Below are 24,878 nucleotides of genomic sequence, written 5' to 3'. Positions count from 1 at the left end.
TGACCCCTGACCTTTCAGCAGTGAAGTAGTGAGAGTTTTGGAAGTGTTAATACCCAGTATGTTGAGGTTGAAATGTCTGCAACTGTCTCCTGCGCTGTTGTGTTGAATAATTAATGTATATACTGTAGAAGTTATTTATAAATGTCAGAATACCAAGCTAAGTAACATTTCACAAATGTGGCCTTAATATTAAATGGTGAGCAAACTGGAAATGCCTTACAAATGGTTTATTACTGAATGTTATTATAAAGTGTTACCCAAAATTGCATATTCTTACCATTTACCATCAACTACTTAAACAATACACCACTGAGATAGACTTGGACGTTATCTGATAAGCAGTATAGTACATTTCAACTTAACACAGGATGAAGACGTTGTGTAACAATTGAGCCACTAGAGGGAGATGCTAAACAACATATAGAAAGACTCATGACGTCCTCGGAATGTACTTGTAGAATACTTGCATACTATCATTAAGTAACACGGAACAACCACAGCCTTAGGTATTTGGAGTACACAATCCACAATGCCTACAATGTATTTTGTAAAACAAGCTTATGCCTCCTCCAAGTGATTCCATTCCAATTCAGACAAATCATTCTGTATCAACACCACATGTATCTATGATGACAACACTGAGATAAGTAATGTCAGTGTATTGTTTCATGAAATAAATAATTACAAAAATTGTATTACAAAACTATATCAAACCTATGTTGGCCAACCGAGGGAATAAAATTATAGGAACTATGAACACCTTCATTACAGATTTAAAATACGTTTAACTGTCACTTTGAACCATGGATAAAAGAAAGCATAAATTATTGGATTAATTAAGGAATTAGCAAGTGGCAGAGAAATGATGAAAAATGATGAAAAATTGTCAAATAAAACAGAAAAAGAGAAAATAAATAGAGATGGAATCCAACAAATGAAATAGTTGACAACAACAATAGCTAGAGTTTTTGCTGCTTTTCTCTCAGACTTATTTGCCTGTACAGTTTTAACACCAGACACACTGGCAGCCTCTTTTGAAAATACCTTTCTGGCCTGTGATCTGGCCACCGCAAAGATTTTCAAATAAAGTGTTATAATAATAGAACACGGGACAACCATTGTAATTACAAGGTCAGTGATATTAACCCAGGTTATTCCTTCAAAAATAAAACATTCTGTCAAACACCTACTCAGTACCTGCACATTTACAACTTTTTTTATAATAACACCATCGTATATGATACAACACCACCAGGTAATGGATATACAACAGATAGTTCTTGTTGTAGTTATTTTAGAGTGGTACAATAAGGGATCACACACAGCAACATAGCGGTCAATAGATATCAAGACCAAATTGCCAAGCGATAAAGAAGTACATAAAAAAGTAATGTAGAATTGAAAGGCACAGAAATATTCCCCAAAACCCCAACATGATTCTATTATTGCTACAGTCAGTACTGGTATCACAATCAGTCCCACCAGGAGATCTGACACAGCCAGAGAGAGGATGAGCAGGTTGGTTGTAGTGTGGAGCTGCTTGAAGTGAGAGATGGAGATGATCACCAGTAGGTTCAAAAATACTGTAACTGCTGAAATCAATGAGAAGAAGATGTACAGTGTTATGTAGATAGATGTCGATAGCAAAGCCTTTCTGCAAGAAGAGTTTCTGTCTTGAAAACAGTATTGAATATCTTCATGTTTCTCCATTTGTAATAAAAGGTGAAAATGCTGAGGTCCTGCTCCTGCTTGGTCCTGTGTGTGACCCTGTCAGGTCCGCCTTCTGAGAAACTGAGCTCTGCTTCTCTATTTATCCCTGAGTTACTGACAGCCACTCCCCTCCCCAGGATATCTCTGCACACACACACACACACACACACACACACACACACACACACACACACACACACACACAAATGAACAAACGGTTGGATAAACAAATAATTAATGAAAGCATAATGTAATGTATGACAGGATTCGATGTTGCTGTGCCCAGCTAGCCTGTCATTCAGCCTTACTGATAGTTGGAGATGAGAGAAAAGGTACATTTTCTCCAAATCAAATCAAATGTATTTCTCACAAGCGCCGATCAGGTGAGGACCTTACAGTGAAATGCTTACTTACAAGCCTTTAACCAACAATGCAGTTTTAAGAAAAAATAAATGTTAAGTGAATATATATAAGTAAAAAATAAGAGTAACAAATAATTTGAGCAGCAGTTGTTACGATCTTCTTCATCTGATGAGGAGTAGGACCAAACTGCAGCGTGGTACATGTTCATGTTAAACTTATTACAACTGAACACTGAATAAAATAATAAAAGTGAAACAACGAAAATTGAAACAGTCCTATCAGGTGAAACAACACAAAACAACTACCCACAAACACAGGTGGGAACAGGGGCTACCTAAGTAAGGTTCTCAATCAGAGACAACGATAGACAGCTGCCTCTGATTGGGAACCATACCAGACAAAACACAGAAATACAAAACAGAACAAAACGTAGAATGCCCACCCCAACTCACGCCCTGACCAAACCAAAATAGAGACTTAAAAAAGGAACTAAGGTCAGGACGTGACAGCAGTAAATTAACAATAGCAAGGCTATATACAGGGTGTACCGGTACAGAGTAAATGTGCAGGGGCACCGGTTAGTCGAGGTAATTGAGGTAATATGTACATGTAGGTCGAGTTAATGTGACTATGCATTGATAATAAACAGAGAGTTACAGCAGCGTAAAAGAGGAGGGGGGCAATGCAAATCGTCTGGGTAGCCATGTGATTAGCTATTCAGCAGTCTTATGGCTTGGTGGTAGACGCTGCTAAGCAGTCTTTTGGACCTAGACTTGGCAGTACGGTAACGCTTACTGTGCGGTAGCGGAGGGAACAGTCAATGACTAGGGTGGCTGGAGTCTCTGACAATTTTTCGGGCCTTCCTCTAACACAACCTGGTATAGAGATCCTGGATGGCAGGAAGCTTGGCCCCAGTGATGTACTGGACCTTACTCACTACCCTCTGTAGTGCCTTGCGGTCGGAGGCCGAGTAGTTGCAAATACCAGGCAGTGATGGTGCAGCTGTAGAACATTTTGAGGATCTGAGGACCCATGCTAAATCTTTTCAGTCTCCCAAGGGGGAATAGGCTTTTTTGTGCTCTCTTCATGACTGTCTAGGTGTGCTTGGACCATGATAGTTTGTTGGTGATGTGGACACCAAGGAACTCTCAACCTACTCCACTACAGCCACATCGATGAGAATGGGGGCGTGCTCGGTCCTCCTTTTCCTGAGGTTTTTCCAGAGGTTGTTACCCTGGCACCACACGGTCAGGTCTCTATTTGTCGGTGATCTGGACTACCACTGTTGTGTCATCTGCAAATTTAATGATGGTGTTGGAGTCGTGCCTGGTCATGCGGTCATGCAGTCATGAGTGAACAGGGAGTACAGGAGGGGACTGAGCACGCACCCCTGAGGGGCCCCCTGTGTTGAGGATCAGCGTTGTGGATGTGTTGTTACCTACCCTTACCACCTGGGGGGTGGCACATCAGGAAGATATAGTGTGGGTGATGATTTGTTTACTTAAAGGTTTTTAAACATAGGAAATAGGATAGCTGTGCAGACTAACTGTTTTTGGTGATGTCAGTGCTCAGTTTGGAACAAAATCTACAACCTCAAGAAACGAGACGGCACGCCACGTCAGCTGGATAGTGTAGGAATGCTGACGGTAAGGAAGTAGATGAGAGGGCATGACTTCATGGTGTACATGTGTATAGCACATACAATCAGAATGAATGGTGTCATTCCATATGAACATTCCAAAGATGTTTAGAAATGTCCATCTGAACTGAATTATGAACCTACTTCTCCAAGTCGAGGGAACTTATTTGAACATCTTGGCCATGTTCTGTTAATATCTACACCAGGCACAGCCAGAAGAGGACTGGCCACCCCTCATAGTCTGGTTCCTCTCTAGGTTTCTTCATATCTTCTGGCCTTTTTAGGTAGTGTTTCCTAGCCACCGTGCTTCAACACCTGCATTGCTTGCTGTTTGGGGTTTTAGGCTGGGTTATTGTACAGCACTTTGAGATATCAGCTGATGTAAGAAGGGCTTTATGAATACATTTGATTTGATTTGAAGAGTATCGAAGGCTTAGCTTTAAAATCTGGCAGGTTCGTTAAATAGTACCCGCAAACCACCAGTCTCAAAGTCAATAGTGAAGAGGCGACTGTTGGATGCTGGCCTTCTAGGCAGACTTCCTCTGTCCAGTGTCTGTGTTCTTTTGCCCATCTTAATCTTTTCTTTTTATTTGCCTGTCTGAGATATGGCTTCATCTTTGCAACTCTGCCGAGAAGGCCAGCATCCCGGAGTCAAGCTATAATTTCTCTGACAACCCAAAGATTCCTAGATGCCCTTCCAGACTCCCTCCGCCTACCCAAGGATGTCAGAGTACAAAAATCAGTTAACCACCTGAGGAACTCAATTTAACCTTGCGCAATACCCTAGATGCAGTCGCACCCCTAAAAACAAATAACATTTGTCATAAGGAACTAGCTCCCTGGAATACATAAAATACCCAAGCTCTGAATCAAGCATCCAGAAAATTGGAATGGAAATGGCGCTACACAAAACTGGAAGTCTTCCGACTAGCTTGGAAAGACAGTACCGTGCAGTATTGAAGAGCCCTCACTGCTGCTCAATCATCCTATTTTTCCAACTTATTGATTAAATAAGAACACTCCAAAAAGTATTTTTGATACTGTCGCAAAGTTAACTAAAAAACAGCATTCCCCAAGAGAGGATGGCTTTCACTTCAGCAGTGATACATTCATGAACTTCTTTGAGGAAAAGATCATGATCATTAGAAAGCAAATTATGGACTCCTCTTTAAATCTGCATATTTCTCCAAAGCTCAGTTGTCCTGAGTCTGCGTAACTCTGCCAGGACCTAGTATAAAGGGAGACACTCATGTCACGCCCTGACCTTAGAGAGACGTTTTATTTCTCTATTTGGTGAGGTCAGGGTGTGATGTGGGGTGGGCATTCTATGTTTTGTATTTCTTTGTGTTTGGCCGAGTGTGGTTCCCATTCAGAGGCAGCTGTCTATCGTTGTCTCTGATTGGGAATCATACTTAGGTAGCCTTTTTACCACCTATGTTGTGGGATCTTGTTTTTGTACAGCTCTTATAGCCTACGTAACGGCATGTTAATTTTGGTTTCACTTTATTATTTTGTTGCTGGTTCTCATTTAAAAAATATGATGACCACAAATTGCTATGCGCCTTGGTCTCCTTCAAACAGCGCAGGTTACAACTGTGTTTTAGTACTATATACCTTGACACATTGATGAAAATATTCATGGCCTCTAAACATTCAAGCTTCATACTGGACCCTATTTCAACTAAACAACTGAAGGAGATGCTTCCTGTGCTTGGCCCTGAATCAATGTTGAACGTAATAAACGGCTCTCTATCCACCAGATGTGTACCAAACTCACTAAAAGTGGCAGTAATAAAGCCTCTCTTGAAAAAGCCAAACCTTGACTCAGAAAATATAAAAAACTATCGGCCTAAATTGAATCTTCCGTTCCTCTCAAAAAAAATGAAAAAGCTATTTCGCAGCAACTCACTGCCTTCCTGAAGACAAACAATATATACAAAACTCTTCTGTCTGGTTTTAGACCCCATCATAGCACTGAGACTGCACTTATTAGGTGGTAAATTACCTCTTAATGGCATCAGACCGAGGCTCTGCATCTGTCCTCTTGCTCCTAGACCTTAGTGCTGCTTTTGATACCATCGATCACCACATTCTTTTGGAGAGATTGGAAACCCAAATTGGTCTAAACGGACAAGTTCTGGCCTGGCTTAGATCTTATCTGTCGGAAAGATATCAGTTTGTCTCTGTGGATGGTTTGTCCTCTGACAAATCAACAGTAAATTTCGGTGTTCCTCATGGCTCCGTTTTAGGACCACTATTGTTTTGACTATATATTTTACCTCTTGGTGAAGTCATTTGGAAACATAATGTTAACTTTCACTGCTCTGTGCATGACATACAGCTGTTAAAATCTCCCTCCAGCTCAGCCAGAAGAGGACTGGCCACCCCTCATAACCTGGTTCCTCTCTAGGTTTCTTCCTAGGTTCTGGCATTTCTAGGGAGTTTTTCCTAGCCACAGTGCTTCTACACTTGCAGTGCTTGCTGTTTGGGGTTTTAGGCTGGGTTTCCGTACAGCACTTTGTGACATAAGCTAATGGCTTTATAAATACATTTTAATTGATTTGATTTGATTTTATTAATGAAGATGCCAGTTGAGGATTTGTGAGGTGTCTGTTTCTCAAACTAAACATTTTAATATACTTTTCCTCTTGCTCAGTTGTGCACCGGGGCCTTTTTATTCTGGTTAGACCCAGTTTGCGCCGTTCTGTGAAGGAAGTAGTACACAGTGTTATATGAGATCTTCAGTTTCTTAGCGTTTTCTCACATGGAATTGCCTTCATTTCTCAGAACAAGAACAGACTGACGAGTTTCAGAAGAAAGATTTTTGTTTCTGGACATTTTGATCCTGTAATTGAACCCAGAAATGCTGGTGCTCCAGATACTCAACTAATCTAAAGAAGGACAGATTTATTGCTTCTTTATTTAGAACAACAGTTTTCAGCTGTGCTAAAATAATTGCAAAAAAGTTTTCTAATGAACAATTAGAATGATAAACTTGGATTAGCTAACACAGTGTGACATTGGAACACAGGAGTGATGGTTGCTGATAATGGGCCTATGTAGATATTACATTAAAAAAACAGCCGTTTCCAGCTACAATAGTCATTTACAACATTAATGGACAAAAAATGTGATTTTCTTTAATAAACAAGGACATTTCTAAGTGACCCCAAACTTTTGAACGGTAGTGTATTTGTTTTTCAGCCCCCGCCCGTCGTTGTAAATAAGAATTTGTTATTTTACTAACTTGCCTAGGTTAAATGAAATAAAAAACACAAATGTGTTGGCCGAGGAACTTGAAGCTTTTCACCTTCTCCACTGTGGTCCCAATGATGTGAATAGGGGCGTGCTCTCTCCATTGTCTCCTGAAGTACACAATCAACTACTTTGTTTTGCTGATGTTGAGGGAGAGGATATTTTCCTGGCACCACTCCTCCAGGTCCCTCAACTCCTCTGTATGCTCTCTTGTCATTGTTGGTAATGAGGACTACTACTGTTGTGTCGTATGCAAACTTGATGATTGAGTTGGAGGCGTGCATGTCCACGCAGTCATGGGTAAACAGGGAGTACACAGGAGGAGGCTGAGCACGCACCCTTGTGGGGCATAGAAGAGGTGCTTTTTCCTACCTTACACCATTTTAAAGATGAAATTCTCGTTAATCCAGCCACAGTGTCTTATTTCAAAAAAACTTTACAGCGAAAGCCCCACAAACTGTTATGTTAGGTCACCACCAAGTAACAGAAAAACATAGCCATTTTTCCAGCCAAAGAGAGGAGTCACAAAAAGCACAAATAGAGATAAAATGAATCACTAACCTTTGATGATCTTCATCAGATGACACTCATAGGACTTCATGTTACACAATACATGTATGTTTTGTTCGCTAAAGTGCATATTTATATAAAAAAATCTAATTTTACATTGGCGCCTTACGTTCAGTAGTTCTAACACATGCAGTGATTTTGCATAGAGCCACATCAATTTACAGAAATACTCATCATAAATGTTGATGAAAATATAAGTGTTACAGTGGAATTAGAGATATACTTCTCCTTAAAACCTCTTTAGGATAGGGGACGGTTGCGTCCCACTTGGGCAAAAAACAGGGAAAATGCGCAGCAAATTCAAAAATATTATATCAAAATCAAACTTTCATTAAATCACACATGTAAGATACTCAATTAAAGCTACATTCGTTGTCAATCCAGCCAACATGTCAGATTTTAAAATGGCTTTTCGGCGAAAGCATAAGAAGATATTATCTGATGATAGCACAATAGTAAACAAAGAGGGTAGCATATTTCAACCCCGCAGGTGCTACAGAAAACGCAGAAATAAAATATAAAACATGCATTACCTTTGACGAGCTTCTTTTGTTGGCACTCCAATATGTCCAATAAACATCATAATTGGTCCCATTGTTCGATTAATTCCGTCCATACATATCCAAATGTCAATTTTTTTTTTTACGCTTTTGATCCAGAAAAAAACTGCTTCCAAGAAACGCAGCGTCACTACAAAATATTTCAAAAGTTGCCTATAAATTTTGCAAAACAATGTTCAAACTACTTTTGTAATACAACTTTAGGTATTTTTAAACGTTAATAATCGGTCAAATTGCAGACGGGTCTGTCTGTGTTCAATACAGGAAGAGTTCAACCCATGCTACTTTTCACATCTTGCGCACTCTCAACAGTGTTACCCAGTTCCTAGATGGCCTACTTCATCATTGCACAAATGAATAACCTCAACCAAATTCCAAAGACTGGTGGCATCCAGCCGAAGCGGTAGGAACTGAAAACAGGTTCCTAAGAAATATAATTTGCCAATGAGAATTCAGTGAATAGACAGAGACCAAAAAAAAACAAATTCTGAACGGTTAGTTCTCGGGGTTTTGCCTGCTACATAAGTTCTGTTATACTCACAGACATGATTCAAACAGTTTTAGAAACTTCAGTGTTTTCTATCCAAATCTACTAATAATATGCATATCTTATATTCCTGGCATGAGTGGCAGGAAGTTGAAATTGGGCACGCTATTTATCCAAAAGTGAAAATGCTATACCTTAAGAAGTTAACTTGTTGACGCACCCCATCCCGGTAGCGGGATAATTGTCATCAGCAACGCTGAATAGCATAGCGCGACAGACAAATAATATTACAAAAAAATATTCATATTCATTAAATCACAAGTGCAATATTTCAAAACACAGCTTAGCCTTTTGTTAACCTGTTAGAGCTCTAGGGGCGCTATTTCATTTTTGGATAAAAAACGTTCCCGTTTTAAGCGCGATATTTTGTCACGAAAAGATGCTCGACTATGCATTTGGAAAGAAAACACTCTGAAGTTTCAGAATCTGCAAAGATTTTGTCTGTAAGTGCCCCAGAACTCATTCTACCGGCGAAACCAAGATGATGCATCACCCAGGAATTAGCAGAATTTCTGAAGCTCTGTTTTCCATTCTCTCCTTATATGGCTGTGATTGCGCAACGAATGAGCCTACACTTTCTGTCGTTCGCCCAAGGTCTTAGCAGCATTGTGACGTATTTGTAGGCATATCATTGGAAGATTGACCATAAGAGACTACATTTTCCAAGTGTCCGCCTGGTGTCCTGCGTCGAATTCGGTGCGCAATTGCCAGCTGCTTCTACTTTACCATTTGATTCAGGGGAGAAAGCATGTGTCCAAGAACGATGTATCAATGAAGAGATATGTGAAAAACACCTTGATGATTGATTCTAAACAACGTTTGCCATGTTTTCAGAAGATATTATGGAGTTAATTTGGAAAAAAGTTTGCGTTTTGAGGCCTGAATTTATGGATTTTTTTTGGTAGCCAAATGTGATGTATAAAACGGAGCTATTTCTAATACACAAGGAATCTTTTTGGAAAAACTGAGCATCTGCTATCTAACTGAGAGTATCCTCATTGAAAACATCAGAAGTTCTTCAAAGGTAAATGATTTTATTTGAAGGCTTTTATGTTTTTGTTAATGTTGCGTGCTGGATGCTAACGCTAATGCTAACGCTAAATGCTAACGCGAAATGCTAACTCTAGCTAGCTACTTTTACACAAATGATTGTTTTCCTATGGTTGAGAAGCATATTTTGAAAATCTGAGATGACAGTGTTGTTTACAAAAGGCTAAGCTTGAGAGATGGCATATTTATTTCATTTCATTTGCAATTTTCATAAATAGTTAACGTTGTGTTATGCTAATGAGCTTGCTGATAGATTTACACAATCCTGGATACAGGGGTTTTTTCATAGCTAAACGTGACGCAGAAAACGGAGCGATTTGTCCTAAACAAATAATCTTTCAGGAAAAACTGAACATTTGCTATCTGAGAGTCTCCTCATTGAAAACATCTGAAGTTCTTCAAAGGTAAATGATTTTTTTGAATGCTGTTCTGTTTTTTTGTGTAAATGTTGCCAGCTGAATGCTAATGCTAAATGCTACGTTAGCCATCAATACTGTTACACAAATGCTTGTTTTGCAATGGTTGAGAAGCATATTTTGAAAATCTGAGATGACAGTGTTGTTAACAAAAGGCTAAGCTTGAGAGCTAGCATATTTATTTCATTTAATTTGCGATTTTCATGAATAGTTAACGTTGCGTTATGGTAATGAGCTTGAGTCTGTATTCACAATCCCGGATCCGGGATGGGGAGATCAGAAAGGTTAAACCACCTGTCGTCTCAGATTTTGAAATTATGCTTTACAGCGAAAGCAATCCAAGCGCTTGTGTAAGTTTATCGACCGCATGACAAAACATTAAGTACACTTAGCATCAGGTAGCTTGGTCACGAAAATCAGAAAAGCAATCAAATTAATAGTTTACCTTTGATGATCTTCGGATGTTTTCACTCACGAGACTCCCCGTTACACAACAAATGTTTCTTTTGTTCCATAAAGATTATTTTTATATCCAAAATACCTCAGTTTGTTTGTTGCGTTATGTTCAGAAATCCACAGGAAAGAGTGGTCACGACAACGCAGACAAAAATTCCAAATAATATCTATAATGTCCACAGAAACATGTCAAACGTTTTTTATATCAACTGGGGATGTAGGTTTTTCAATAGGACCGGGAGAAACAATGGCCGCTTTACTCTGTTGCGCAAAACTCACTCTGAGATCCACCACCTATCCACTTACGCAATGTGACTGTTGACACCTTAGGTAAGCCATAGAAAAAGGAATCTGGTTGATATCCCTTTAAATGGAGGATAGGCATGAGTAGGAACAGAGAGGTTTCAAAATAAGAGGCACTTCCTGATTGGATCTTCCTCAGGTTTTCGCCTGCAATATCAGTTATGTTTTACTCACAGACAATATTTTGACAGTTTTGGAAACTTTAGAGTGTTTTCTATCCTAACCTGATATATTATATGCATATTCTAGTTTCTGGGGCTGAGAAATAGGCCGTTTCAAATGGGTATGTTTTTTTAGCCAAAAACAAAAATACTGCCCCCTACACGCAAACGGTTAATGCAACCGCTGTGTCAGATTTAAAAAAACTTTACGGAAAAAGCAAACCATGCAATAATCTGAATACAGCAGTCAGACAACAAAGCAGCCAAAAAGATATCCGCAACATTGGGTAGTCAACATTAGTCAGAAAAAGCATTATAAATATTAACTTACCTTTGAGAATCTTCATCAGAATGCACTCCCAGGAATCCCAGTTCCACCATAAATGTTTGATTTGTTCGATAATGTCCATCATTTATGTCCAAATAGCTTCTTTAGTTAGGGCGTTTAGTACACACATCCAAACGCACGTTCAGGTCTAGCCGAACGTCAGACGAAAAGTTCAAAAAGTTATAATACATGTCGTAGAAACATTTCAAACTAAGTATAGAATCAATCTTTAGGATGTTTTTATCATAAATCTTCAATAACATTCCAACCGGAGAATTCCTATGTCTGTAGAAAAGCAATGGAACGCAGGTTGCTCTCATGTGAAATGCGAGTGTCCAGCGCATGACTCTCTGCCAGACACCTGACTCATTCAGTCCCACTTCACAGTAGAAGCCTCAAACCAGTTTCTACAGACGGTTGACATCCAGTGGAAGCCTTGGGAAGTGCAACATAACCAATATCCCACTGTATCTCCAATATGGGCTGAGCTAAAAAACTACAAGCCTCAGATTTCCCACTTCCTGTTTGGATTTTTTCTCAGGTTTTCGCCTGCCAGATGAGTTCTGTTATGCTCACAGACATCATTCAAACAGTTTTAGAAACTTCAGAGTGTTGTCTATCCAATACTACTAATACTATGCATATATTAGCATCTGGGACAGAGTAGCAGGCAGTTACTCTGGGCACCTTATTCATCCAAACTACCCAATACTGCCCCTCTGTCACCAAGATTAACTAGCCTCTCAAAGCACTTCATGATGACAGAAGTGAGTGCTACAGGGCGATAGACATTTAGTTCACTTAACTTTGCTTTCTTGGGTAAAAGAACAATGGTGGACATCATGAAGCAAGTAGAGACAGCAGACTTGGATAGAGAGAGATTGAATATGTCCGTAAACACTCAAGCTAGCAGGTCTGCACATGCTCTGAGGACATGGCTAAGAATGCCGTCTGGGCCGGCAGCCTTGCGAGGGTTAACACACTTAAATATCTTATTCACGTCAGCCATGTAGAATGAGAGCCCACAGTCCTTGGGAGTGGACCACGTCGGTAGCACTGAGTTATCCTCAAAGCGGGAGAAGAAGTTGTTTAGCTTGTCCGGGAGCCAGACGTCGGTATCCGTGATGTGGCTGGTTTTCCCTTTGTAATCCCTGATAGTCTTTAGACCCTGCCACAGATGTCTAGTGTCTACACCTTTAAATTGCGACTCCACTCTGTCTTTCTACTGACGTTATGGCTCTTTGATTGCAGAAGTTGTCCAAATACTTAGGCATTCTTTAATTGGGGGGAATATATACATAAGGTTTTTCTAAACTGTAAAACAGATACAGTGCTTTCGGAAATTATTCAGAGCCCTTGACTTTTTCCACGTTCTTGCGTTAAAGCCCTATTCTAAAAATTTGTGAATTTATTACCCCTAATCAATCTACTCACAATACACCATAATGACTGTAATAATATTTTAAGATAATACCCAACACAGAGGACTAACGGTCAAGAGGGAATTACCGATCAATGGAAATAGTGTTTTTTCTGTAAAAGGGAATTAATGATCAATGGGTCAGGGACATGGGAGGATTTTGTCTAGGCATTGAGCCTGAAACGGGATACTTGTTATTTGGCCATTAGCCCAGTTTTATTGCAAGGAATTCTAATTGGTCAACCACAGGATAGTGTTGGGTTATAAAACTGCATCCTGTCTCTTTGTTCTGTGGAGAGAATCACTGAGGATAGGGGAGAATGAACATCTACCTCTCAGCACAACATCTATGATTTGTCCTCTTTGAATAAACCTATTTTTCTCCCCTTGATTTGTTTTGGGGTCTGTGTTATTGAAGAGTAACATCAATTGCTAACCTGATGAAACATTTCAAAAATAAATTTACATAAGTATTCAGACACTTTACCCTGTACCTTGTTGAAGCACCTTTGGCAACGATTACTACGACGATACAACCTTGAAACACCTGTATTAAGGGAGTTTCTTCCATTTTTCTCTGCAGAGCCTCCCAAGCTCTGTCAGGTTGGATGGGGAGCGTCGCTGCACAGCTGTTTTCATGTCTCTCCATAGATAAACTTGTTAGGGCTGCAATCCCATTACCGGGATCAATATGACACCAGCCAGTGAACGTGCAGGGCGCCATTTTCAAAACATCAAATATCTAATAATTAAAATTCCTCAAATATACATGCCTCATACCATTTTGAAGGTAATCTTGTTGTTACAGCAATAGCACCACAAATGATTATGTTAGGTCACCACATGTAGCCACAGAAAAACAGCCAATTTTTTTTTACAGCCAAAGAAAGGAGTTTCAAAAAGCAGAAATAGAGAAAATTAATCACTAACCTTTGATGATCTTCATCAGATGACACTAATAGGACTTCATGTTACACAATACATGTATGTTTTGTTTGATAAGGTTCATATTTATCAAAATATGAGTTTACATTGGCGCGTTACATTCACTAGTTCCAACAACATCCAGTGATTTTCCATAGCCACATAATTCATAAATGTAGATAATAATACAAGTTATACACATGGAATTATAGATGTACCTCTCCTTAATGCAACCGCTGTGTCAGATTTCAAAAAAACTTTACGGAATAATCCAGCCATGCAATAATCAGAGACAGCCCTCAGAAACATTTAGTCACAATTAGCCGCCATGTTGACTTCAACATAAACAAGAAATTACATGATAAATATTCCCTTACCTTTGATGATCTACATCGGAAAGCACTCCAGGAATCCCAGGTCCACAATAAATGTTTGTTTTGTTAAATAAAGTCCGTTATTTATGTCCAAATATCTTTTTTTGTTAGCGCGTTTAGTATACAAATCCAAACGCACGTTGAAGTCCAGCCAAACGTCGGACGAAAAGTTTTAAAAGTTATATTATGGCCCGAAGAAACATTTCAAACTATGTACAGAATCAATCATTAGGATGTTTTTAACATATAGCTTCAATAAAGTTCCAACCGGAGTACACCTTCTTGTCTTCGTGAGCAATGGAACGCAAGTGTCTATCATGAGGAATAGGCATGGTCAGAAAATGGCTGACTGCCAGTCACATGATACATTCTCCTCTCATTCAGTCCCACAACACCATAGAACTCTCATTATAATTTATATTGATTGTTGAAATCTAGGGGAACCCCTAGGCAGTGCAACATCATTCATATCTCAAGGGGATTTCATTGGGGACTCTGGTGAATACATACAAAGCCCAGATATCTCACTTCCTGACATCATTCAAACAGTTTTAGAAACTTTAGAGTGTTTTCTATCCAACACTAATAATAATATACATATATTAGCAACTGAGACTGAGGAGTAAGCTGTTTACATTGGGAACCTTATTCATCCAAGCTACTCAATACTGCCCCCCAGCCATAAAAAGTTACATATGTTTATAAAGTGTTACTGAGTTTCTATATGTGAATCATTTCAGGAAACTAGGCATATGTCGCACTTCATTACTTAACAGGAGATGCATTTGAATGTAAACATTCTTTTTTTTGCCAGAAATGCCTTCTGGAAATCGTGATCTTTCATGTGGCTTTATAACAAACTATCTGTAAATGCCAACACAATTGTTAAATTACGAGCTTTGCTGGTTTATCCACGGAAAAAGACATGAACCTTCCAGCTAGCCATGATTGGCTGAGATAATGGATGGGCTGGACATACCGAGAGATGAGTTTGGATTGGTCTACCATATAGCTTGCTTCTGTCTATAACGTGAGCTGCACAGTATCTATAGATAATCAGCTTTTTTGAAAGATATCATGAAGAACTACAAAAGTGTTGCTACTACTCTCCAGTTTCTGTTGGACGATTGTGCCTGAAAATGAATCAGATGATGAGGAATTCCCTGAATTAGGTCAAAACATGTTTATTGAATCAGGCATTGTAGAGTCTTCTGATTACAGTGATGGGGAAGAAACGGCAATCAACAGTGTTGTTGTCACGAAAGAAGTTGACCATGTTTTGAAATCAGTGGAATGCCGAGTGGAAGCAGAGTATGATAGATAAGGAGATGGAGAAAATTCTGGCCTTTGATTGCAAATATGCAGAGGGAGTCGAAAAGACAACACAGAAGGCTGATGTATAAAACACCTGTCTCCGGATTACATCTTCAAACTAAGGGCAACCATGGCATCCATGACAGAAGAGGGAGAAGAGCTTATCCAGGTATTGTATATGGGTAAGAGTCTAGCTAGCTACAATATAAATATATTATACGTTTCTAATTTTGTCAGAAAGTAGTTTTCATTCCAAATTAAAGCGTACTGTTAGCTAGCTAGCATGTATGATCTGTGTAGCTATATTATTTGTATGTCAGATAGCCATTTGCATGGCTAGTTATAGCCTAATGTTAGCTACCTAACTAACATTGAACATAGTCAGTGTAACGATGTGCGCTGAGAGTTGGGAAGCAAGTTCAGGGAGTGAGTGTTTTGATCAAATAAATGGAACATAATACAAAACAAGAAACACGAACAGCGCACAGACAAGAAACAGAAACAGAAACAACAACGCCTGGGGTAGGAACCAAAGGGAGTGACATATATAGGGCAGGTAATCAAGGAAGTGATGGAGTCCAGGTGAGTCTGACGACGCGCAGGTGCATGTAACGAGGGTGACAGGTGTGCGCCATAAGGAGCACGCTGGTGACCTAGAGACCGTAGAGGGAGCACACGTGACAGTTAGTTCATTTTAGCTACCTGCAGGTTCATGCATGGTGGCTAGCTATGACAATCATTATGGGTTGGGTTTATTGCCGCGTTCAAAACAACTGGGAAGTCTCCGACTTCTGACTTCAGTGATTTCAAGACAAGGAAAAATAGTTTTGAACTTGTGGGAGCTAAATTCATGACTATGATTACATTTCCATTATTAACAGCATCTAGGCTGTCTACTTTGAAGAGCTGAGACAGAATGGCTATATAAGGAACGGAACATATAGGACCAGGGCCCCGCTACAATTATAATCTACACAGCTGTCAGATGTGGGCGTTAACATGCAAGAACTGAGATGGAAAGATAATGATTGAGAAAGGTCAAGGGAAGCTATTTTCATATAGAGGGAGGGGGCTCTATACGTTATGCAAAGACAGAATACTATAAAGGTAGGACTCTGTGATATGAGAATTTAGTGTTTTCCATGGAGTGGCTCTGTTACATTTGTAATTAAGTTCTTCCATGGAAGGGCTCGGCTTTGCTACTTTGTATTAAAGTCTATTTTGAATTCACAAGTTCTAGTAAGAGTGTTATATTTCTGAGTCAATATTCCAACACAAACGGCCATCCAACTAACTAAGAATTCCAACTCCGGAACTCTGGGCTCTTTCTAGAGCCCAGACTATCCGATCTGAAGATCATTGAAGTCAAATCAAATCAAATCAAATTTTATTTGTCACATACACATGGTTAGCAGATGTTAATGCGAGTGTAGAGAAATGCTTGTGCTTCTAGTTCCGACAATGCAGTAATAACAAGTAATCTAACTAACAATTCCAAAACTACTGTCTTGTACACAGTGTAAGGGGATAAAGAATATGTACATAAGGATATATGAATGAGTGATGGTACAGAGCAGCATAGGCAAGATACAGTAGATGGTATCGAGTACAGTATGTACAAATGAGATGAGTATGTAAACAAAGTGGCATAGTTTAAAGTGGCTAGTGATACATGTATTACATAAGGATACAGTCGATGATATAGAGTACAGTATATACGTATGCATATGAGATGAATAATGTAGGGTAAGTAACATTATATAAGGTAGCATTGTTTAAAGTGGCTAGTGATATATTTACATCATTTCCCATCAATTCCCATTATTAAAGTGGCTGGAGATGAGTCAGTGTCAGTGTGTTGGCAGCAGCTACTCAGTGTTAGGTGTGGCTGTTTAACAGTCTGATGGCCTTGAGATAGAAGCTGTTTTTCAGTCTCTCGGTCCCAGCTTTGATGCACCTGTACTGACCTCGCCTTCTGGATGATAGCGGGTTGAACAGGCAGTGGCTCGGGTGGTTGATGTCCTTGATGATCTTTATGGCCTTCCTGTGACATCGGGTGGTGTAGGTGTCCTGGAGGGCAGGTAGTTTGCCCCCGGTGATGCGTTGTGCAGACCTCACTACCCTCTGGAGAGCCTTACGGTTGAGGGCGGTGCAGTTGCCATACCAGGCGGTGATACAGCCCGCCAGGATGCTCTCGATTGTGCATCTGTAGAAGTTTGTGAGTGCTTTTGGTGACAAGCCGAATTTCTTCAGCCTCCTGAGGTTGAAGAGGCGCTGCTGCGCCTTCTTCACGATGCTGTCTGTGTGAGTGGACCAATTCAGTTTGTCTGTGATGTGTATGCCGAGGAACTTAAAACTTGCTACCCTCTCCACTACTGTTCCATCGATGTGGATAGGGGGGTGTTCCCTCAAGTCCACAATCATCTCCTTAGTTTTGTTGACGTTGAGTGTGAGGTTATTTTCCTGACACCACACTCCGAGGGCCCTCACCTCATAAATGCTCTCACCTCATTAATGCTCACCACCTGGGTAGGCAACAACATCTCCTCCCTGCTGATCCTCAACACTGGGGCCCCACAAGGGTGCGTTCTGAGCCCTCTCCTGTACTCCCTGTTCACCCACGACTGCGTGGCCACGCACGCCTCCAACTCAATCATCAAGTTTGCGGATGACACAACAGTGGTAGGCTTGATTACCAACAACGACGAGACGGCCTACAGGGAGGAGGTGAGGGCCCTCGGAGTGTGGTGTCAGGAAAATAACCTCACACTCAACGTCAACAAAACTAAGGAGATGAAGTCATGATTTGACCTTGTATTTTCTCAAGTTCACAGTTGTCTTGAAAGCACCATTAGGTTCACTGTTTAGCTAGCTAGCTAGCTACATGTCTAAACAAAAGACTCCACTTCTCTGGATGTTTACATGACCCATCAAGTTAGCCAGGTGTGTTGGGAGGGTGATTACAGTCATTTATTGTATTTCATGAAAATGCGTATATGTCTAGACAATAGTGACCCATCCACTTAGCTAGATGTGGCTGGGGGTTAATTATAGCATTTCTTCTAAACCTGTAAAAACAAAAATAGACAAAACGTAATTTGGCAAAAAACAACAACACAGCTTTCCTCTGTGTCTTCCTGCTGCACAGAGTTTTGGAGAAAGTTGCGGTCAGGTCGCAATATTGTCATTGCACCAAACAGGGAAAGAGGTTGGGTCTTCCTAGAATTTTTTTGGAGTAAAATAATATATACAATTTAGCAGATGCTTTTATCCAAAATGACTTAAAGTCACTCGTGCAAATATTTTTTTACGTATGGGTGGTCCGGCAATCAAACCATCTATCCTGTCATTGCAATGCTCTACTGAAATGCATGACAAGGTTATAAATGCTTTGTGATGCCTCAATGTAATATGATTTATAAATCCTTTATTAAGCGTTGCTTATGCCACCCTTTATAAAGCACAGGTTTATGTTATATTTCACATAGTGGGTTATGTCACATTTGACATTAATGCTCATGTCACATAGTTAAAAGCCACATGTACGTGAAAACAACATGTTTTTAGACATCTTTTAAATGTATTGAAAATTGAATACAGAAATACACTACTCAAAAAAATAAAGGGAACACTAAAATAACACATCCTAGATCTGAATTAATGAAATATTCTTATTAAATACTTTTTCCTTTACATAGTTGAATGTGCTGACAACAAAATCACACAAAAATTATAAATGGAAATCAAATTGATCAACCCATGGAGGTCTGGATTTGGAGTCACACTCAAAATTAAAGTGGAAAACCACACTACAGGCTGATCCAACTTTGATGTAATGTCCATAAAACAAGTCAAAATGAGGCTCAGTAGCGTGTGTGGCCTCCACGTGCCTGTATGACCTCCCTACCACGCCTGGGCATGCTCCTGATGAGGTGGCGGATGGTCTCCTGGGGGATCTCCTCCCAGACCTAGACTAAAGCATCCGCCAACTCCTGGAGAGTCTGTGGTGCAACGTGGCGTTGGTGGATGGAGCGAGACATGATGTCCCAGATGTGCTCAATTGGATTCAGGTCTGGGGAACGGGCGGGCCAGTCCATAGCATCAATGCCTTCCTCTTGCAGGAACTGCTGACACACTCCAGCCACATGAGGTCTAGCATTGTCTTGCAATAGGAGGAACACAGGGCCAACCACACCAGCATATAGTCTCACAAGGGGTCTGAGGATCTCATCTCGGTACCTAATGGCAGTCAGGCTACCTCTGGCGATCACATGGAGGGCTGTGCGGCCCCCCAAAGAAATGCCACCCCACACCATGACTGACCCACCGCCAAACCGGTCATGCTGGAGGATGTTGCAGGCAGCAGAACGTTCTCCACGGCGTCTCCAGACTCTGTCACGTCTGTCACGTCTCTCAGTGTGAACCTGCTTTCATCTGTGAAGAGCACAGGGCGCCAGTGGCGAATTTGCCAATCTTGGTGTTCTCTGGCAAATGCCAAACGTCCTGCACAGTGTTGGGCTGTAGTAAGCACAACCCCCACCTGTGGACGTCGGGCCCTCAAACCACCCTCATGGAGTCTGTTTCTGACCGTTTGAGCAGACACATGCACATTTATGGCCTGCTGGAGGTCATTTTGCAGGGCTCTGGCAGTGCTCCTCCTGCTCCTCCTTGCACAAAGGCGGAGGTAGCGGTCCTGCTGCTGGATTGTTGCCCTCCTACGGCCTCCTCCACGTCTCCTGATGTACTGGCCTGTCTCCTGGTAGTGCATCCATGCTCTGGACACTACGCTGACAGACACAGCAAACCTTCTTGCCACAGCTCGCATTGATGTGCCATCCTGGATGAGCTGCACTACCTTTTATTTTCTTTTTTATTTTTATTTTTTTCACCTTTATTTAACCATTTAACAAGTTCTCATTTACAATTGGCCAATTTACGACTTGGCCAAGATAAAGCAAAGCAGTTCGACACATACAACGACACAGAGTTACACATGGAGTAAAACAAACATACAGTCAATAATACAGTATAAACAAGTCTATATACGATGTGAGCAAATGAGATAAGGGAGGTAAGATAAGGGAGATAAGGGAGGTAAAGGCAAAAAAAAGGCCATGGTGGCAAAATAAATACAATATAGCAAGTAAAACCCTGGAATGGTAGATTTGCAGTGGAAGAATGTGCAAAGTAGAAAAAAAAATAATTCGGTGCAAAGGAGCAAAATAAATAAATAAATTAAATAAATACAGTAGGGAAAGAGGTAGTTGTTTGTGCTAAATTATAGGTGGGCTATGTACAGGTGCAATAATCTGTGAGCTGCTCTGACAGTTGGTGCTTAAAGCTAGTGAGGGAGATAAGTGTTTCCAGTTTCAGAGATTTTTGTAGAGCGCGTGCGGTACGCGCGTGCGTACCTGAGCCACTTGTGTGGGTTGTAGACTCCGTCTCATGCTACCACTAAAGTGAAAGCACCGCCAGCATTCAAAAGTGACCAAAACATCAGCCAGGAAGCATAGGAACTGAGAAGTGGTCTGTGGTCACCACCTGCAGAACCACTCCTTTTTTGGGGGTATCTTGCTAATTGCCTATAATTTTCCACCTGTTGTCTATTCCATTTGCACAACAGCATGTGAAATTTATTGTCAGTCAGTGTTGCTTCCTAAGTGGACAGTTTGATTTCACAGAAGTGTGATTGACTTGGAGTTACATTGTGTTGTTTAAGTGTTCCCTTTATTTTTTTGAGCAGTGTATGTAATTTACATAAGGGTCCCATTTTCACTTTTTTCATTTGAGTTGATGTTATAGAATGTCACCTTTTATTTGAATGTATTTTCATACATACAGTGAACCCTTATTAGAGGATGACATGTGGTTATAGATGATTTGTGACACATTCATGTTAACACATTAACTTGCAGACTTGTTTACGTGTTGCTGTGCGTTTTGTTGCCAACCTATTTTGCTACCTGACAACTTTACGGTTTTTACTTTTTAATTACCGTTTATATTTTTGTTTTTTCCCTCAACTTTTTCACTCCGGACGCTTTATCTGGACATGGTTCGTCAGGACCTCCAACAGCCGAAGCTAAGTAGTAACATTAACATGATGCCTTCTAATTGCAGTCGCTGTACTCATAATATACAGGAGAACGATCGCCTGACAGTGAGGATAGCTGTGTTACAAGCCCAGCTTCAGACACAATCGTTAGGCAAGGGTAATTTCAGTTTAGGAAAGGATGAAACAGCGTCTGTGCCACCAGTAAGTACAGATAGTAGTGTAAATGTATACGAAATGCTTCAGTCTGGTTTTAGACCCCATCATAGCACTGAGACGGCACTTGTGAAGGTGGTAAATTACATTTTAATGGCATCGGACCGAGGCTCTGCATCTGTCCTCGTGCTCCTAGACCTTAGTGCTGCTTTTGATACCATCGATCACCACATTCTTTTGGAGAGATTGGAAACCCAAATTGGTCTACACGGACAAGTTCTGGCCTGGTTTAGATCTTATCTGTCGGAAAGATATCAGTTTGTCTCTGTGAATGGTCTGTCCTCTGACAAATCAACTGTAAATTTCGGTGTTCCTCAAGGTTCCGTTTTAGGACCACTATTGTTTTCACTATATATTTTACCTCTTGGGGATGTTATTCGAAAACATAATGTTAACTTTCACTGCTATGCAGATGACACACAGCTGTACATTTCAATTAAACATGGTGAAGCCCCAAAATTGCCCTTGCTAGAAGAATGTGTTTCAGACATAAGGAAGTGGATGGCTGCAAACTTTCTACTTTTAAACTCGGACAAAACAGAGATGCTTGTTCTAGGTCCCAAGAAACAAAGAGATCTTCTGTTGAATCTGACAATTAATCTTAATGGTTGTACAGTCGTCTCAAATAAAACTGTGAAGGACCTCGGCGTTACTCTGGACCCTGATCTCTCTTTTGAAGAACATATCAAGACCATTTCAAGGACAGCTTTTTTCCATCTACGTAACATTGCAAAAATCAGGAACTTTCTGTCCAAAAATGATGCAGAAAAATTAATCCATGCTTTTGTCACTTCCAGGTTAGACTACTGCAATGCTCTACTTTCCGGCTACCCGGATAAAGCACTAAATAAACTTCAGTTAGTGCTAAATACGGCTGCTAGAATCCTGACTAGAACCAAAAAATGTGATCATATTACTCCAGTGCTAGCCTCTCTACACTGGCTTCCTGTCAAAGCAAGGGCTGATTTCAAGGTTTTACTGCTAACCTACAAAGCATTACATGGGCTTGCTCCTATCTATCTCTCTGATTTGGTCCTGCCGTACATACCTACACGTACGCTACGGTCACAAGACGCAGGCCTCCTAATTGTCCCTAGAATTTTTAAGCAAACAGCTGGAGGCAGGGCTTTCTCCTATAGAGCTCCATTTTTATGGAACGGTCTGCCTACCCATGTCAGAGACGCAAACTCGGTCTCAACCTTTAAGTCTCTACTGAAGACTCATCTCTTCAGTGGGTCATATGATTGAGTGTAGTCTGGCCCAGGAGTGGGAGGGTGAACGGAAAGGCTCTGGAGCAACGAACCACCCTTGCTGTCTCTGCCTGGCCGGTTCCCCTCTTTCCACTGGGATTCTCTGCCTCTAACCCTATTACAGGGGCTGAGTCACTGGCTTTACTGGGGCTCTCTCATGCCGTCCCTGGAGGAGGTGCGTCACCTGAGTGGGTTGAGTCACTGATGTGGTCATCCTGTCTGGGTTGGCGCCCCCCCCCCCCCCCCTTAAGTTGTGCCGTGGCGGAGGTCTTTGTGGGCTATACTCAGCCTTGTCTCAGGATGGTAAGTTGGTGGTTGAAGATATCCCTCTAGTGGTGTGGGGGCTGTGCTTTGGCAAAGTGGGTGGGGTTATATCCTTCCTGTTTGGCCCTGTCCGGGGGTGTCCTCGGAGTGGGCCACAGTGTCTCCTGACCCCTCCTGTCTCAGCCTCCAGTATTTATGCTGCAGTAGTTTATGTGTCGGGGGGCTAGGGTCAGTTTGTTATATCTGGAGTACTTCTCCTGTCCTATTCGGTGTCCTGTGTGAATCTAAGTGTGCGTTCTCTAATTCTCTCCTTCTCTCTTTCTCTCTCTCGGAGGACCTGAGCCCTAGGACCATGCCCCAGGACTACCTGACATGATGACTCCTTGCTGTCCCCAGTCCACCTGGCTGTGCTGCTGCTCCAGTTTCAACTGTTCTGCCTTATTATTATTCGACCATGCTGATCATTTATGAACATTTGAACATCTTGGCCATGTTCTGTTATAATCTCCACCCGGCACAGCCAGAAGAGGACTGGCCATCCCACATATGCTCTCTCTAATTCTCTCTTTCTTTCTCTCTCTCGGAGGACCTGAGCCCTAGGACCATGCCCCAGGAATACCTGACATGATGACTCCTTGCTGTCCCCAGTCCACCTGACTGTGCTGCTGCTCCAGTTTCAACTATTCTGCCTTATTATTATTCGACCATGCTGGTCATTTATGAACATTTGAACATCTTGACCATGTTTTGTTATAATCTCCACCCGGCACAGCCAGAAGAGGACTGGCCACCCCACATAGCCTGGTTCCTCTCTAGGTTTCTTCCTAGGTTTTGGCCTTTCTAGGGAGTTTTTCCTAGCCACCGTGCTTCTTCACCTGCATTGCTTGCTGTTTGGGGTTTTAGGCTGGGTTTCTGTACAGCACTTTGAGATATCAGCTGATGTACGAAGGGCTATATAAAATAAATTTGATTGATTGATAAATCCACTGGCACAGTCCCCGCAGCCAGACAACTTTCTCACGGCCGTTACGGGGTCTGAGACGCAGAAGCTTCCCACCATTAGCTCTGACAAATTGAAAACTCTAGTCATTGGCGACTCCATTACCCGCAGTATTAGACTTAAAACAAATCATCCAGCGATCATACACTGTTTACCAGGGGGCAGGGCTACCGACGTTAAGGCTAATCTGAAGATGGTGCTGGCTAAAGCTAAAACTGGCGAGTGTAGAGAGTATAGGGATATTGTTATCGGCATCAACGATGTTAGGATGAAACAGTCAGCGATCACCAAGCGCAACATAGCTTCTGCGTGTAAATCAGCTAGAAAGATGTGTCAGCATCGAGTAATTGTCTCTGGCCCCCTCCCAGTTAGGGGGAGTGATGAGCTCTACAGCAGAGTCTCACAACTCAATCGCTGGTTGAAAACTGTTTTCTGCCCCTCCCAAAAAATAGAATTTGTAGATAATTGGCCCTCTTTCTGGGACTCACCCACAAACAGGACCAAGCATGGCCTGCTGAGGAGTGACGGACTCCATCCTAGCTGGAGGGGTGCTCTCATCTTAACTACCAACATAGACAGGGCTCTAACTCCTCTAGCTCCACAATGAAATAGGGTGCAGGCCAGGCAGCAGGCTGTTAGCCAGCCTGCCAGCATAGTGGAGTCTGCCACTAGCACAGTCAGTGTAGTCAGCTCAGCTATCACCATT

General features: G+C 41.3%; 1 protein-coding gene across 1 annotated transcript in view; it reads right to left on the bottom strand.

Annotated features, from left to right (window-relative positions):
- Positions 1-728: 728 nt before the first annotated feature.
- Positions 729-24,878, bottom strand: part of LOC110501941 (cyclic AMP-dependent transcription factor ATF-2) — a 109,483-nt gene continuing 85,333 nt past the window's right edge. The window contains exon 6 of the mRNA XM_090215082.1: positions 729-1,592. Coding sequence (XP_090071208.1) covers positions 1,575-1,592 — 18 coding nt within the window. The 3' untranslated portion in view covers positions 729-1,574. The remainder of the gene's footprint in view (positions 1,593-24,878) is intronic.

This window comes from Oncorhynchus mykiss, chromosome 22, assembly GCF_057628025.1.
Source record: "Oncorhynchus mykiss isolate SJ-2025 chromosome 22, ASM5762802v1, whole genome shotgun sequence".
NCBI lineage: Eukaryota > Metazoa > Chordata > Actinopteri > Salmoniformes > Salmonidae > Oncorhynchus > Oncorhynchus mykiss.
Note: the sequence above shows the minus strand (reverse complement) of the source record. Positions and strands in the feature narration are given on the sequence as shown.